Consider the following 18,653-nt stretch of genomic DNA (forward strand, 5'->3'; position numbering starts at 1 on the left):
GTTTCCATTCGGCTTTAATATATACATAGCATAAAACATAAGGAAACTTACTGCTTCTTAAGTATTGATTGATTTTCAAAATTATTCGATCTAACTCTTTTCAATTTTGCACGTTGCGAATTTCTGTTGATCAAACATCGAATTCAGCATTACCGTATATGCAGAACCATTGATAGAGTGCAAGAAGTTTTCTTAAGCGACCGAGCAAATAATGTATTTTTTTCTATCTTCGCTTTTTGAAACGAGAAACCGAAATGATTTTTATATTATATTACTAAAGAGAATAGATATTTTGCCAAGAAATGCTCAAAATCCGGTTATAAGTCCGCAAGATCTTATGCAAGCTAGAAAAATCTGGCAAATTCGGAAAATCCGCAGATCTGGCAGCACAATTTGTGCCCAAAGTGTGGAGTGAAGTTGAAAGACTTACTACTTTTTCAACACTGGTATATACAAAGTTTTTGTTTTAAATATATTTTTGGTTTATTATATATGTGGTGTTCGAGGCAACAGATGTAAATGGAATACTAATTATTTAGTTAAATAATAATAAATGTGGCAACATCAATTTATCTATGTTAAAGTGAATACGTATCTGCATCGATACAATAGTTATCTTTGTTTAACCACTGCGATAGAAAACGGTTTTTAATCAAGTGTATCATTAGTGTAGTACGTACTTGGTGGAAGTATTGAATGTCGTGTAGCAATAATTTTTATATTAGTAGCAACACAATAAAAAGCAAATAAGACATAATTTGTATTTATAACGAAAATTTTAATACATGAAAAGTACAATTTTGTGGAAAATTATGTGAATTCATAATGAATCGTTCGAAAAGGTAGTGAAAACAATTTAGTGATGTTGATTCTTTACAAAAAAGCAAGCAACAAAAGCAATATAAAAAAGAACTAAGTGCTAAAAGTGTAGTTAACGCGCATGTAGAAGCAGAGGCTAGTGAGCACTTTTCTGTGTTTCATGCCTAAAAGAGATGGAATATTTATATTCTCACTCTTTTCGATCTATAAGACTGCCACTGCATTTGAGTTTTACATGAGTTAGTTGCACCGCCTCCATTTCGGTTTTTGAGTGGACTGAAATACTTTGAGTTTGTTGGTTGCACGCTTTGACTTTCTATCCTTTTATTGCAAACGGATCGTTACATTGTCATGAGGGTATACAATTACGCATAGGGGTAGTCAAATGAGTGAGTCTACACAACCCCAGTGAATTCATATTTAGCACTAAAAAATACAGCGTTCATTTCCCTTCGGCAGCGAAGTATCTGATGTCGGCGCAGAAGTCGACTGAGGTTGTGTTTTTATTATAACATTTAATGCTGCCACCTAATGCAAAAATAATAAACACTTCGGAGTTGTTTGTAGTGCGAGTGATTAGAAAGTAGTGATGCTTTAGGTAAAGTTGTGGGAGCGAGAATGTAGCAGTTGGTAGTTCAGTATCAGTTGCGTTTTCATGTATGTTTTGTAGGTGGCAACGCTTATAGTTAATTGTTTTTTATTTGCAATGTATGAGATAAAGATTGTAGAGGAGGTATAGTGACGAGGGCAGCGCAGTTCTGTATGCCAAACAGATGACATTCGAGTAATAGCGAACAAAAAAATTAAAACATTAACTGTGAAAAAATAAATATTTAAACAGTGGAAATTATAAGGGATACGATATAACATCTTTGGAGAGTGTGACAGTGTGAATTTACATTTCTAAATATATAGCTTGAGATCCCAAGCAAAAGTGATATATTTATTGCAATAAAGAATAATAGAAGAAAACTTAGCACTATTTTGTTGCAAGTATTTAAGAAAACGAGGAACCAAATTATGTAAAACAAAAATTATTGCAAAGTGTATTTACAAGTGCTTATTTTCTTTAGTACATATGTGTGTATACACCCAATCTGTATTTTTAAAAACGCTTAGTGTTTGATTAGTGTATTGTTTATATTGGAGATTGGTACCTACTTCCGTCGCTCACGTAAACATAAAAACAATACCGTATGGAGTAATGAAATAAGTATTTTTTACAAATTGTTGTGAGAAGAAGAAGCCTTAGAATATGTCGTTAACAATTACAACATATGTGGATTATTTGTTTGGTCACCTATAAGATTGTTGAATTGGTAGTGTGTAAGTTAATTTATACTTACATCATAAATATTTCCCCATCATAATTTGAATGTTCTCTAGTGAATATATCTAAATGTCGAAAGTTGTATATGATATATGATATGCTAAAATTCAGTTGGTCAAAAAACACACATTCATATGTCCAAAAAACCTTATGAATGAAAAAACGTATTTATACGGCCACACGCTCCCATATTGATTTCTGTGATACGTACATATGAATTGCATGCATTGCAAACAATCTGACACAATATATTGTGAACATTCATTCGAATGTACGGTTTATAATATATGTATGAAAAATATGATTAGGCATTATATCAACGGTGAATTTTAATTTGTTTAAACAAAATGCAATTACACTTGTTTATGCCTAATAACTCCATACAGTTATGACAAACTAACAGGCTCACTTTTTGGAAGTGTAAATTTAGTCCATACTTTGGGATCCATGGACGGGACTTGTGTGAAATCCATTAAATATTGCGAAACGAAAGAAAGAAGCCGTTCCCACGACAGTCGGGACTACGTAACCGACAGAATTCTGCAGCTACAACAACAAACGAAAGAAAGAATCGGCATAAGATCGCTGAAAGAATTCGATGTTGCCAAAACTTCCTTATTGTCTATAAACCCGCATTCCAACGACTGAAATATATGATGACCTTATAAGAACAACATCAACGCCTGAGTAAAGTATCTGTATTAACAGCATCTGAACTAAATTTGCAATTGTTCTCGGTTAAGCGCCGATTAGTTGAAAAATGTTATATGGAGTTAAATAAAAAAGTTTTCCACGACAGAACTTGATTTTGACAGGTCAGTTTGTTTAATAGCTATATGCTATAGTAGTCCGACATTGACGGTTCCGACAAATGAGCAGCTTCTTGGAGAAAAAGAAAAGGACGTTTGCAAGAACGATATGTTAAAAACTGGGGACTAGTTTGCGTATATACAGACTGACAAATAGATGACAGACGGTCGTCACTAAACCGACTCGGCTCGTTACGCTGATCATTTATACACATACATACTTATGTATGTACATATGTATATACTCTATAAGTTCTCCGAAGTTTTCTTTCGGGTGTTACATTAGGATTCTACAAGTATGCCCAATTCCAGCATCGACATAATTGCTAATAAAAGATATTCTACCAAATATTATTTTACAAATTTTTATTTTCATAATTTCTTAATCCTAATGGGGTTAAATATTTTTATTTTTATTAGTTATTTTATTTTATTTTTTATTTCAATATCACATTTGCAATAAAGAGTGAGATGATGTATAGTATTTGAATTAGTTCCTTTCGGTTGTTGATTTTTTTGATTGTCCTTTATCTGAAATCTCAATGACTGACAAAATTGTTTTGTCCATAACTGTATATACGTAGTATACGAAAATTCATCCTGGTACTGGAGATTATCAAAATATTTAATATAAATCTTTCTATATAAACTTTAATAAATGTACATATATACATATCACAGATGAGATGTAAATATATCACTACGGGGATTCTCTTGCTCATGCAAAACTCCACGATTGCACGAAATGCAAAAATTCTATACCAAAAGATGCAGGAGCACGAGAACGCCCAATTGTAAAAAAAAAATCAGAGATAAAGATTCCCAACTCTCCTGTCATTGAAAATAAGAGGGCCACTCACCTACCCGACTTTGACAGCTGACCGGATCGAGTAAGTTTTGACGTTTCGCAATTGGAATGTCCTCATTGAAATTCGACCAAAAATGTATGTATGTGAACGGAGGGAGTTAAACATAGAAAATTAAAGAAAACACGAAATTTACATCTATTTGTTGAAATGTTTTGTGATGTGATGCATTATAGTATTTATTTTCAATTAAAAAATACTAAAAACATCTATTAATATAGAGCTAACAAGTTTAATTCACTTTATTAAGTATTGAAAGTTCAAAAGTCAGTTTTTAATGAACCATAAAATCATAAAAACGGATTTAAACAGTTTCATCAGTTAAAATGAGCAAACATTATTATTTTGGTCGATCTGGCTGCAATGGAAAATGTTATAAAAAATGCTTAGTCTGAGGCGATCCCGCACTGGAATAGCAAAAGAATTCCCTACTGTATTAAATATTTTGTCATGTTTGGGAATTTTTTGATATGCATGCTGACAACAATGGAGGTACCTAATTAGTACCTGGGTTTATACCTAACAATATTCTCTTCTCTTCAGCATATTTTATAGCTTTTAATACGTTGAACAAAAAATTATGCTTGAAAGTGTTTTTAGCGAAATTTTAAGATCAGTTTATAAGATGCTGTTATTTAGCGGTTGTTTTAACTTCAAAGCTAAGTATGTATGTAAACATTTTTTTTAAGAGTTAGCCAGCCTCATGGAATCTTATTACCGTGAGAGGCATATGTATATAGTTCAGTTTAAACATAAACAATATTGAAAGTATTGACAAAAATTATATATGGTAGTAATTTGAAAATATATACATATATTTGAGTATATAAAAAAATATGTTATATATTATGTTGATATTTTGATACAAAACTACTGGGAAAATTTTCAGATTCACAATTTTTAAAAGGGCCTCGACGGACTGCAGTCCTTCTCGAAACTCGTGATAACTGATGCAAAATAAGAATAATCCTATGTGCGCAAAATGGCGGACGTGTAAAAAAACGATTAAATTCTACAACTTGCGCTACTTATTACGTATATAAGAGATAAGGGTAGTATTGACCATTATCTCTTTTTGGCTTTACTACAAATTGTTAACAGAAATAAGTAAAGCAGGGCTAAATTCTAAGTTCGGGTGTAACCGAACATTTTATACTCTTGCAACTAGCAAGGATCAAAGCCGGCTAAATAGTTTCAGGTGTTGACAATATTAAAAAAATTAGCGAAAGGGTTCAACTTCATTGTTTGAAGAAATCGTGAATGAATTACATTTATATTTGGAGTCATATTAACTTATTTTGATTTTCACATTTGACTCACTCAGTTTTATTGTTATATTTTACTTACCATCAGCGAAAATTGTGCTTGAATTATCCTCCAATGAAATATATGTAATATAAACTCAACTGAAGGGTTGATGTGAAAAACGTCAACCAAAGAATCGAAATTCATTATATTAGTGAGATGAGGTTTCGAGCAAGGGCAATTTCATTTATGTTATATAAACCATTATTATAATTTTATAACTTCTAAGAAAATGTGCTCACTTAATTTCATTAAAATATCACACATTTCGACCAACCTAAACTGTTTACAGTCAGGTTACAGGAAATATTGGAAGTGCTGATTGCATTAATTTTTGATATTGTTCAGGTATACCTGAGAACTTATTTTTAAGCAATTTTATAAATTTAAACATAGAAATATATATGGAGTAAAGTCAGCCGTGTTTCAAAATCGTGAATATCAGTTATATGTGGGCTAAGGCAAGTTTTCGCCCGATTTTATCCATTTTAGGCACAAAGATACATTGTGTTTAGACTATAGTTAAAATAACTAGGACGATATACATATGTGGTAGTCAACTGGAAGTGCGAAAATCTTTATATTAGGTATATGGGGACTAAGGGAAGTATTGATCCGATTCAACCCATTTTGGAAACAAAGGTATAATATTATCAAAAAAATATTTTCCCCGAATTTCAATAACATCTTTCACAGATTGAACGACATTTTCGGCAAAAACTCACCACACTCATTAAGGTCCACATATTCGGTATGGGGGGGGGGCTTGAACAGTTATGGCCTAATTTTGACAATTTTAAGACTCGAGATGCCTCAAAGTTACTATTTGTGCAAAATTTTATTCGAATATATTCATTGGTGCTTGATTTGCGTACTGCAAAGTGAACGAATCCTGGAATTTAAAATTGTGCTATATGAGAAGTAGGCGTGAGTAGGTCCGGAGATATGTGACTTTACCTAAATGTGGGTGGTATCACACCCATCGTTCAATTTTGACCCCGGCTCTTACAAAGTCCTCTTGTACCATCCTGGGTGTTAAATTAAATACCTTTAGTGCAATCAATAACTATTGATTTATGGCGTTTAAGTAAGTTTTAACAAAATCGTTAAATGGGGAAAGGGCAGGGTTATAAGTCGATTTTATATATTTTTAGCCCAACTCCATTCATGTTCAGAGCTAAACTAATTTTATAATTAAACTTTTCCACTTAATTTCTTTAAAATATCACACGTTCTGATCAACCTAAACGGTTTAAAGTGGGGTGGAAAGTCGGATGCACTATACAGGGTATATTAGGGTCTGGGCTTGTTGGATTAACCCTTGACCATTGCTGAGGTATACTCAAGAACATATTTTCAAACAATTGTATAAATAAATAGTTCACACACTGATGTCGGACAGTTCGGCATAAGGTTTGTTAGAATAACAAAAATCATTATATAATATATAGTATATGAGAGTGTGGGTAATTCGTGAACCCATTGACATATTTTCGGCATTAAACTATAGTATATCCAGTATGATACGTTCAGGTAATTTTGCCACGATATCTTACATATTAACCGATATATACGGTATAAAGTCACCCGGAAGTCCGAAATTATTTCTATCAGGTGTACGGGGGTGAAGGTAATTATTGATTCGATTTAACCCATTTTTGACATACAGGCATACTATTATCAGAAAAGGATTCTCTCCGAATTTTTATAATATATCTCACAAATAACAACCGATAAGTTCGCAATAGGAACTGTGGTCCATATATTCGCTATCTGAGGACTTGAATAGTTTTGGACAATTTTTGGTCATAAGGTGGCGCAGAAACTATTCGCCCAAAGTTTTATAAGGATCCATTCATTGATTTTTGATTTATATACTGGAAAGATGAAATTTAAAATTGTGTTATATGGAAAGTATGCGTGGTTTTTGTAATGTAAGAATATCAGGATAATAGTACCTACCGAATTTGGTTGAAATCGGTCGAGTAGGTCCGGAGATATGGCGGTGCAAAGCCCTCTTGTACCATCTCGGATGTAAAATTGTATGTCTCTGACGCATTCATTTATATAAATATTTATCGCATTTTTGGTAGTTTTTAACATAACCGATATATGGGAAGTGGACGGGGTTATAATCCGATTTCATTATTGATATGGGGGTTTAACTAAAATCTGAACCGATTTCGTTCATATTTAACTCCCAAACCCTAAGAAGTTCTGGACTGATTTCATTTAATTTTGGTATTATACCAAATTATCCTTGAGCAAATATTTACATTGTCTGATCGGTATAGAGTCAATTAGAATACCGAAAATCTCTTTATTAGGTACATACTTAGTCCTGCCATAAGTACTGTTACAAGTTCAGGCCGTTATAAAAATTAAAATATAATAATTTATTTTAATAAAGTTAACTTTATAATTTAATGCATATATTAAATGAGCGATGTATAAAATTGTATTCGAAATGACTTTACACAGTGATCAATAACAGTACGCACAGTGTCTATTAGTATTGACGACGCTGCACAAAACAAAAATGTTTTGAGACTCTCCAAATATGAGTGGTCATGTTCTCCAGTTCTGATCAAAACCTGTATTTCAATGGATTAAAATATGCAGCTATGAAACCAGGAATATTGCTTTTAAGCCATTAGTGGGTGCTTTTTGCCTTATGCGCTGAGCAGATTCTTGCTGGTAGATCCAGAGCTGGATGTTGGCCAACCCCTGGAATAACATTTTGTAGGCCTTTGAAAAGTTTTGCGTAGATTTTTCCGTTTTGCTAATTAAAAACGTCTTCAACAGTGAAAATATTTTAATTCGTAAAAAGGATAATTTCATGAACGTTGACCGCGTGACACCTAAGAAGTGGCTTGTATCTTTTGAGCCTAATCAGCTTCAAGTAGGTTGCCAGAAGATGACCAGTTGATCGACGGTAGGCTTTCATGTGGAGATTATCTCGAATAAGTCTTGATGTTGTTCTAGTGGATGTATCCACTTCCCTTGACAATTTTCTGTTTTCTGAGGAGATTTGCGAATGCGTTCGCAAACAATGTTTATGGCTGAATTGGTTCGAACCACGCGAGAACGAGCAATTTTCTTTCTGTCATCAATTGTAGACTTTTGGGGAAAACCAATATAGCGGTAAAAAAGCTCATAAATTTCACACAATTATGTACATAAAGCAAACTCCGCCATACGATTTTCTTTAGCTTCCCACTCCATTGTTAATAAGCGAAAGGAAACACTGAATTGATTGACACTGCACACAAATTATAATAAATAAACGGTTTTTTTTTGGTGGGCTTGCCCTCGGTTTATGCTTTGTAAACTTTGTAACAGAATTTATGGCAATACTATATAGATTATATGTATGGAGCACCCACACTAAGTTTCATCCAAATATCTCAATTTTTACTCAAGTTAATGGATAGCACGGACAGATGGGCGAACAGTCAGACATACGGAATTCAATTCGTTTCATCATTCTGACTATTTTGATATACATATATACCTGTCTATGTTATATCTCTAGGTGAACAAAACTATTACACTCCGTGCAACATTTCACGAGAGTATAAAAAGCGTATTATATTATTACAGCGAGATCAGAATAAGGTTTTTGGTTTATAGAAATCATCATGCATAAGAAAGCAATTGCACTGTAAAATGTACTTTTGTTTTTTAGGAAGCATACATAGTTTATTTAAAGTTTTTAATTATATTTGTGAAGGGAATATGTGTGCCCATGTATGTGTGTATATGTATGTATGTACACAGAGTACAAACGCAATGTCTTATCGTAAACGTTAAATTGGAACAACTATGTTTTAAATACATTCATTTGTATGTGTGCGTACATATATCCGCATACGCATGATCCCACATAATTCTGTTGTTGTGTTCTGCTATTAAAGGTACATAACTGTTTTGAAGTTTTGCCGACGCTGCAAATTTTTGAGAACCATGAACAGAAAGAATTCAACACAGGGTAATCTTGAAGCCCTTTATATCAGCTATTAGTAGTCTTTGTATTATTATTGTTTCTGTGTCTGTTCTATGTTCACTAAAAAAACATTTTTCATTAGTTTGTGCAGTAAAAAGCTTTAATGTCACAATACAGCTTTGTCTTGAAATGCAAATACACCGACGAGACTAATAAAAATCTTTGAAAACTAACACTCTTTTTTGTGTTGGAGAGTTCGAAGTGCTACCAAGCCAGCATATTTAAGTTCAATAACTAATTCAAGTTTTCCTGGTTGCTGGCATACACATATCTAAAACCAGGTGATGTATTGCAGCATTATATACTTGTATATACGTACATACAAATATATATATACAGCTATGGACATATAATTAGCACATTTTTTATGGCTACTTTCTGGTGTTACAGTTTTAGTCTTAACTTCATTTCATAGGTTTTCAATTGGATTCAAGTCAGAGCTTTGGGTTGACCAAACCAAAAAATTGATCTTCTCTGCAGAAAATCAATTTTTTACAGCTTCGAGGCGTATTTGTGACTGTTATAGTGCATAAATTTCTATTTAATTTGCATGGAACACGCCTACACCATGCCAAAAAAATACTCCCAAAACCCTAATATTTCCGCCACCATACTTTAGCATCTTCTGACTGAACTTATAATTCTTAGCATTTAGGGCTATGGACACATATTTTGCCATCTGCTCCTATCCTATTAACCTTTGTTTTGTCACTTCGAATACATTTTTCCAAAAATTTAAGCATTTTTTTGATCAGTACTGGCTAAGATCGCCCGAAAAACTTTGCCTGATTAAAACATCTCCTGTAAAAATTATAGGATATTTTTAACCCAATGATTGATTAATATCGGCTGCTACCTGTCGCAACAAAAAATTACGTGTATCTATTTCTGCAAAGTAATCTGTGCCATTTATGGCCAATTCACATAGAACTTTTGCTTCAACATATTGACTGATAGATGTGTTTACTGTAAAGTAATATAGGGTAGAATTTTTAAGCTTGTTATATGGTGAGTAGGCGTGGTTGCCAACCGATTTTGCACAGTGTATGAAAGAAATGATGGGGTTACCTCACACACTCAATTTGTGGGAGGGCACGCCCATTGTCCAATTTTTACGCCGGCTCCCATTAAGCCCTTCCCAGCCATCCTGGCTATGAAATTTAATGTTTCTGGCTCTTTTATTTAGTAAGTTATCGCTCTTTTAATAATTTTCAACACAACCGTTATATGGCGAGTGGGCGTGACAGTGTATAAAGAAGTGCTAAAAATACTTATTTTCAGCAAGTTTGGTTGAGTAGGTTCAGCGGTTTGGAAGATATGTACACGGGCGGAGGTTTTCGTTTAATGGCGTTTTGTGCGCGTGGCAGTGGTACGATTATGCCTATCTGCAATACAAACCCCCTTGGGTGCCGAGGAATACGTGTACCAAGTTTCATCAAGATATCTCAATTTTTACTCAAGTTATCGCTTGCACGGACAGACGGACAGATAGTCACTCGGATTTCAACTCGTATCGTCACCCTGATCATTTATATATACAGTACAGTACAGTACAATACAACTCTGGTTCGGCAGCACCACATTAAATGCAAAATCTTTACATTTTTATCAACTTTCAAAATTTTTAGAATTTTTATGAAATCAAACTTTGTGCCTTTTATGTGTCCATAGCTGTATATATGCTCATAAATATGTGCGTATGCACTGGTATTTATGGGTTGTAGGTATAAACTATAGATTTTATAAAGAGAGAGTGAAAAAGGTCGAGTTCACACGCACACAGACCCATACCTATGTACATCATATACATATGTATCTATGAGCATACATTTGTACACTGGTTCTTCGGTTTGCACGCTTAAGTAGAACATATGAGTGCAAAAAGGGTAAATTTTTCATATAAAAATGCTTATTGGAACCAAATATTGATAAACCCAAGCAATAAAGTGATAAACGATCTTTCTTATGTAGAAATTGAAGATTTATATTAATAAATACAGACATACATATGTACATTGGGGTGGGTCAAAAAATCCAATATTTTTTTTATTCGCTTGGTATTGTGAAAAATAAGATGATAGACATGTGTTGAATTCCAATCATTGGTAAAATTTTTTTTTTTTTAATTTTATGTGATTTTTCTTAAAAGTAGTACAAAATAAATTTAAAAGATGACAAACGAACCCAATTCGAAAGGAAATTTTATTTACAAACTTATTTTTATAATGGATATCAGATTCAGGATTGTGTTAATTCATATTTTAATTATCAGAAATATTTTTGTTAAAGCTTCTATGAGTTTCCTAAGACCGGATTGACTATCTGTGTAATCGTTCATCTCTTGCTTAGACATAGGGCTAATGAATTTTAACTTATGAATGTTAGTTTCCATGCTAGTTCCTGGTGAGTAAAATAACATTGCAGATGTGAGTAACTCTTCCTTAAATCAGAAAAAATCTCTGAAATTGTATTAACCTTCACTTTTCTGTTTTTGCCTCCATATTTGTTAATCCTTTCGTTTCATGCAAGATGCCTGATAAGCGTAATACGAAATAATGAGAGAAAGTCGAATATTTTTGCCTAAAATACTATCTCTAGTTTTTACCGGATATAGTAGCAAATAAATATTCCTTAACTGCTGATGCAATTAACATACCAGATAATATAGATGCATATTTAAATTATTAATATTAAATTAAACATTGCATTAGTTAAAGCATCAAAAATCTATTAAAATTTCTTCAGTGAACTAAGGTACAACACAGTCGGACTTCAATAACCAGAACGCTCAGACTTTTATCTGACAAATAAGAACAATTTCATTTCCTTTTAAAATACTAAGGGATGTATCTTACGTAACCATAAAAATTATTCAATTTATTTTGGGCTTTTAACGTGTTTCAACTTTGGAATTACCATACATGCTGCAGGGATAAAACTGTCCATAGGTTTTAATATTGTTTTTACCTTTTTATGCACTGTGCAGGGTATATTAAGTTTGCCACGAAGTTTGTAACACCCAGAAGGAAACGTCGGAGACCCTATAAAATATATAAATGAACAGTATGGTGAGCTTAGTCGATTTAGTCATGTCTGTCTGTCTTTCTGTATATATACGATCTAGTCCCTTAGGTTTTGAGATATCGATCTGAAATTTTGCACCTGTCTTTTTCACCAAGAAGCTGCTCAATTGTCTTTTTTATTTGAAGAGATATCTTTACGAAATTTGGAATGGATCGTTATCTGAGGCAATAATGCAATTTCAGTTTTTATATTTTCCAGATTAACTCGAACTATTTTTACATTAATATATTTAATACATATGTATGTATATATTTTTTATGAGACTTATAAAACCTATTTTTTATATTTTAAATGCAGCTCAACAACACAACCCAAGCAACTGTAGATTTTAGAGACTTGCCAAGGAAATAGTAGCGTTTACAATAACACTCTGGAATACTTTTACGTGAGCACAGCCAGTGAACTGCCAAACGCAACGTTTACATGTTTTTTACGTAACACTCGTCAATTTGATTGTAACAATAATAACAACAGATATATTAACGATCCGTATGACTCACAGAACCTGAACTGCAGCAATAGTAACGATTCCTTAGTCTATATCAACAATCAGAGTCCACATCAATACCTTAACAATCACCTGCGATATTTGCAACAACAACAGCAACTATATATTCAGCAACAACAACTGCTAATAGAACAACAGTACCTCAGCCAACTTCATAATATACAACATCATCGTCAGCGCTACGATTACTATAATCAGCGCTACCGCCTGTCGTTGCCAGTGTTGCCACGCGTCCAACTGCAACTGCAGCAACAGCTAGTACGACCTGTGCAGCCTGTACAGCATACAACACTAACGCTGTTACCGTCTCAGCAGCAGCACCAACAGCCTTTGACGGCATCATCATCATCAACAGCACTGGTGCACAACGAAGAGGAGAGCGCCGTCGCTGTCGCTGTCGCCAACGTCGTCGCTCCCACTCCCGCGTCCACACCCGTAGCCGTATCTGCCTCCTCTGTCGCCGTCATCGCCGCCTCTGGTGCGTCCTGTACACAGCCGCAGCCGCTTCCGCAGCCGCAGCAACCATTCACCCTGTTACAACACACACAAATGTCAAATAAGCTAAATCCGAAACGCCGCGAAGGTCCGATCACTACCGGTACCGGCACAACATCGGCCGGCAATACATCCTCAGCTGCAAATACATCCTCCTCATCTAGTTCATCATTGTCGTCCGCCGGAGGCGGTGATGGTGGTATGTCTGCCGATCTAACTTCATTGTTTGAGTGTCCGGTGTGCTTCGATTATGTCTTGCCACCTATATTGCAATGTTCTAGTGGGCATTTAGTATGCGTATCGTGCCGCTCGAAACTCACCTGCTGCCCAACATGTCGCGGACCATTGGCAAACATACGCAATTTGGCAATGGAGAAAGTCGCCTCAAATGTGAAATTCCCGTGCAAACACTCGGGTTATGGTTGTACAGCTTCGCTTGTTTACACAGAAAAAACCGAACACGAAGAGACATGCGAATGCCGACCATACCTGTGTCCATGCCCGGGTGCATCGTGTAAGTGGCAAGGCCCATTAGATCTGGTCATGCAACATTTAATGATGTCACACAAAAGCATTACTACGCTACAGGGAGAAGACATTGTCTTTCTCGCCACTGACATCAACCTGCCCGGCGCTGTCGATTGGGTTATGATGCAGTCTTGCTTCGGCCACCACTTTATGTTGGTGCTTGAAAAGCAAGAGAAGTATGATGGACACCAGCAATTCTTCGCAATTGTGCAGTTAATCGGCTCGCGGAAAGAAGCCGAGAATTTCGTCTACCGTTTGGAGTTGAATGGCAACCGTCGACGCCTCACTTGGGAGGCTATGCCGCGATCCATACATGAAGGTGTTGCATCTGCTATTCACAACTCCGATTGTCTGGTATTTGACACATCGATTGCGCAACTGTTTGCGGACAACGGGAATCTTGGCATTAATGTTACCATTTCGATTGTCTAAAAGAATCAACATACACATACACAAAAAGAGAGAGAAGACAAGGACAGGGAATATTTGTAGAAGATAAGAAATAGTAGAAGGGGGAGGGTGCGACTTGGATTTTTCAAATGTGAGGGAGTGCAAAACCCGATAACAAGCTTCTGCGAAATAGGACAAAAATAAGAAGTGTGCGCACATAGTTACATCTATGATAAAAGTGGGTTCAAGCATCTATTCAAATAACCTAGAGATAACAAACAATAAATGCGAAAGGCAGAAATTGGATTTTTTTTACCAAAAAATGTATATATTACAAGCTGGCCGGCAGAGTGGAAAACTTTAAATAAAAAATACACACATTTTTACATTTTAAATTAAAGCCCTGAATTAATTTCTAATAAATGACAATTGCAAGGTTTGACCTTATTTAATGTTCGTGGATCACTGATCATGAAAATCAAAATTTTCACCTAATAATAAAATATACATTGTGTACATATATAAAATGAATTTGGTTTTGCTGGTATCCCATATTTTTTTAAGCACATATATATTTGTAACCTTGTTCCATTTTGCGAAGCTTGCCGAATATTGCAGAAAGCGTTTTTAAAACGATTTCATAAAGTCAAGGCTTCATTTGTTTCCTATTTTTATGTTATTCTTCTAAATCTTAAATATATTTAATGTAATGTAATAACAAAAGAAAACTACTGGTTTAATTTATTATAATACGACACAATGTTGCTTTATCATCCTATAATTTCATGGCAAAACGAATATGTAAGAAGGTACAAACATACACTCAGAATATGAATAAATATGTACCCGAATTTTCATTTACTTTATCCATTCGAAAACTTAATTCATAATTCTTTTTAGTCTAAAGTGACTAGTTTTCTTCCCCTTTAAGAGAAATATGCAAACAGGTTAAAAAAGTTTACATTCAGATTGCTTATAGGCGTAGTATTTAATCAAAAAGCTGGCATATTGATCCGAGCGGAGTTAACTTGAAATATTTATTTCAATTGTTTGAAAGTAATAAAATAATGTAGATATTTTCGGAGATCTTTTTATCTTCGACTACAAATCGTTTTAACGTATACCCGGTGGATCTTAAACATTTCTTAAATATGCAAGTGAGACACAGCAATGATAATCGTTAGAAAAATAATAAATGTGCTGGGATAGTTTAAAAATAGTTCTTTTGCCTCAGAAATTTATAAAATAAGAGTTTCCGTAAAAATCTGAAATATTGTTAAAATTTAATGCAGTTTTAAATAACCTATATTCTTCGATACACTAACTGCTAACTTTAATATTTCTCTACATTATATTAAATGTTAAACTTTTATTAAATTACCAGAGACATAATACATAATACAAATGCAAGTTATTTTTTATAATTGGTCATTGCTGACCTAAATTACATAAATGAATGCATTTGGGCCTGTTTGCACTAATGATCGATAAAAAATAAAACCAAAAAGGACGTAAAGCGAAACAAGACGAAAAACCTTAATTGCGGAATGTGTTAATAGTTTGTAAAAAAAATAGTAGACACCAACTTTGCAACTGAGGCAAAAATTTAAGAACAGATACGATAATATTAGACAAACTTAAATATAGGTAAGAATATGCCAATTTATATATAGTGAATCTCAGTTTAGAATCATCGTATTAAAAATGTGCATACCAACATACATGTTTATTACATGTCTGCATGTATTTTAATTTGATCTTCGCTGACATCTAAAAAGTAATGTACCTATCTACCATATTTACTATATGGTCAGGGAGAATTTTCCACAAACAAATGGACATATTTAAATGTATGTTCCTATTTTCATACTGGATTTCTGCTTTTTTCCAACTGGGTAACTTTCATCGTAAACACACGTTTTTCCCCCAAATACATAACATCTATATATGTTTGTATGTTTGTATTTTAGCGCTCTGTACAGCAACTGTACAAGCGAATTTATATGAAGATATTTTAAAATTAAAATATACATAACTTAAGCTAAACTTATGTATACTGAAAGATGTAGTTATTCTGTAATAGGTTAGTCGATCTCTAAATTATGATTGATGATAAATACTGAAGACATTAAAAATAACAGTAATAAAATGAAAAGCGTAAAAAATCATAGAAATGTGAAAAATCAACACTAGTTTAATTTCATTTAATTTTTAGTGCTCCTATGTGACTTGTAAATTATCATTATCTAATATCTCATTAAATATACGCATGGACATTTGTAACTGAATATTGTTTTCTTTCCAATTATCACACCTCAATATGTTTTAACACTTTGCCATTGCATGTACTTATTTAAAAAATGGTTAAATAAAGTTGCTAATACCCAATACATATGTATCCCCCACTATATGTTAATATCTTAAACCAACAACTGAAAACGATTGACAGGTATCTTTAAAATTTTCACTGTTTAATTATTTTCGACTTTTTAATTTGTTAATCTCTATTAGTAAATCGAATTAATGTAAAATTAAAGTGCATAAATATAAGGAAACATCAGCTACATAGATAAGACAACAATCACGGACTTTTAAAACACGAAAGTACGAAATGAAGGTCTTGAAAGTTCGACTACAGTGCATGTAAACATACAACATGTGTTTAAACATTAAAGTGATTAGAGAAAATAAAACTTTTAAAATAAATTAAAATTTTTTTTTGATTTTTTATGCAAATACAGTTTGTAAGGTCTTCAACACATCAAAACCTGGATTTACTTCCTTAAAGGGTTGCTATTAACCTAACCAGAGAGTAAACTCTTATTAATTGTTGAGCGCGAATATATCCAGGCTGATCTACATCCTCTTGACGCGAAACTAAATACTCCTTTTTTGTTATGTGGGCCATAAAAACTCTTATCAAAATTTGTCCTCGATCAAGTGTTACAAATGCAATGCTACTCAACAGTCATACAGAGTTTCAACAGGCAACATATTGGGTCTATAACTATACTCTGCGGGTTATTTTCAAAATTTGAACGTTTATTTAAAAAAAACATGTACGATAATATTATTCAAAGTATTGCCTATTTGGCGGAATATTCTAACCCAAAAGAGCTTCCCAGGCTTCGCGGCCAAGAATCAATCAAGCCAATTTTCGACTAAAGTTTTCTTCAAAGTAAATAAGAAAAATTCTAAACAAAAATACTTTTTATTAAGTTTGCTACGAGGTTTGTAACACCCAGAAGGAAACGTCGGAGACTCTATAAAAAATATATATAAATGATTAGTAGAGTGAGCTGAGTCGATTTAGCCATGTCTGTCTGTATATATACGATCTAGTCCCTCAGGTTTTGAGATATCGATCTGAAATTTTGAACCTGTCTTTTTTCGCCAAGAAGCTGCTCATTTGTCGGAACGCCAAAGCTGCAATACAAATTGAACGATCGGGATAAAGTTCTTGTATGGAAAACTTTTTCATTTGAAGATACATACATATGTACATATATCTTTACGAAATTTGGAATGCATCATTATCTGTGGCAATAATTCAATTTCCGATAAAATTGTTTAGATCGGATCATTATACACTCAGCGAAAAAAAAACGCACGCAGTCGAAAATTTTCTAATATTCCATTTTTACTGTTACTATTCGCTCAAAATACACTATTTTTCTGATTTGACTGACTACATTGGTTTACCGTTATTTCTGAAACCGTTAGTTTCTGCACGTGTTTATTTCAGTACTTGCGGTAATTTCTTTTGAGTCAGTTGTCAAAATAAACAAAGTTGAACAAGGTGTTGTCATTAGGGATGAAAACAGAAATCATAGCTTTATATAAAAATAAATTATCCAAATGTCATATAGCTCGTGAAATGGACATAAGTGATTGGATTGTGTGGAATAATATTAAAAATTATACGAATTTGAATTGAATGCCGAAAAATCCATAGAAATTTTGAAAGAAGGCGTTTTGCCAACTATTGAACAGATGTTCGAACACACTAAAAAAGTTTATTTTCAGAATGGTTTAGCCTCTTGATATAGAGCCAAAACGGTAACTAAAGCATAAAAGTATTGAAATAGATTTTTCAATAATTCATTACAAACACTTACAACCAAAAACAGTTTTATGGAATTGAGTCTCCCACGTTGCCAGGAAACAGTCCACATCTCAATACAGTTGAGAACTGCTGGCATTAATTGGGCGAAGGGATTAGAGAAAAGTGGTCAAAAATTCTATAAGAAATGGAAAAAATTATTGAAACTGTCCGGAATGAAGAAATTAATAAAAATTATCTACAACGGTTGTTTCAATCCAAGCCTAAGCGAATAGCCGAGGTTATTAGGAGAAGGGGGTGTTCTACAAAATATGTATTCCTTTTTAAATACAAAACATATAACTTGTAAAATATGTAAATAACTTTTTTAAAAATTGTATTATTGTTTATAACAAATTTTAGTTCTGTGGTTTGTTATGTGTATGTGCTTTTAGATTTTTCACTAAAACA

General features: G+C 33.4%; 2 protein-coding genes across 8 annotated transcripts in view; one reads left to right on the top strand and one right to left on the bottom strand.

Annotated features, from left to right (window-relative positions):
* Rh4 (Rhodopsin 4) overlaps positions 1-18,653 on the bottom strand; it is a 37,271-nt gene that overhangs the window by 5,628 nt on the left and 12,990 nt on the right. The gene's annotated exons all lie outside the window — the stretch shown is intronic.
* On the top strand, positions 659-16,852 carry LOC106616270 (E3 ubiquitin-protein ligase sina). Of its 6 annotated transcripts, none has more exons than XM_036360454.2 (2): positions 659-842; positions 12,517-16,852. In XM_036360454.2, exon 2 carries the CDS (start codon positions 13,277-13,279, stop codon positions 14,180-14,182), a length of 906 nt encoding a protein of 301 aa, XP_036216347.1. In that variant the 5' UTR covers positions 659-842; positions 12,517-13,276; the 3' UTR covers positions 14,183-16,852. The 6 variants fall into 6 exon arrangements, with proteins under 6 accessions (XP_036216347.1, XP_036216358.1, XP_036216350.1 ...); XM_036360465.2 differs by lacking the exon at positions 659-842 and adding an exon at positions 883-1,208; XM_036360457.2 differs by lacking the exon at positions 659-842 and adding an exon at positions 1,541-2,145.

This window comes from Bactrocera oleae, chromosome 6, assembly GCF_042242935.1.
Source record: "Bactrocera oleae isolate idBacOlea1 chromosome 6, idBacOlea1, whole genome shotgun sequence".
NCBI lineage: Eukaryota > Metazoa > Arthropoda > Insecta > Diptera > Tephritidae > Bactrocera > Bactrocera oleae.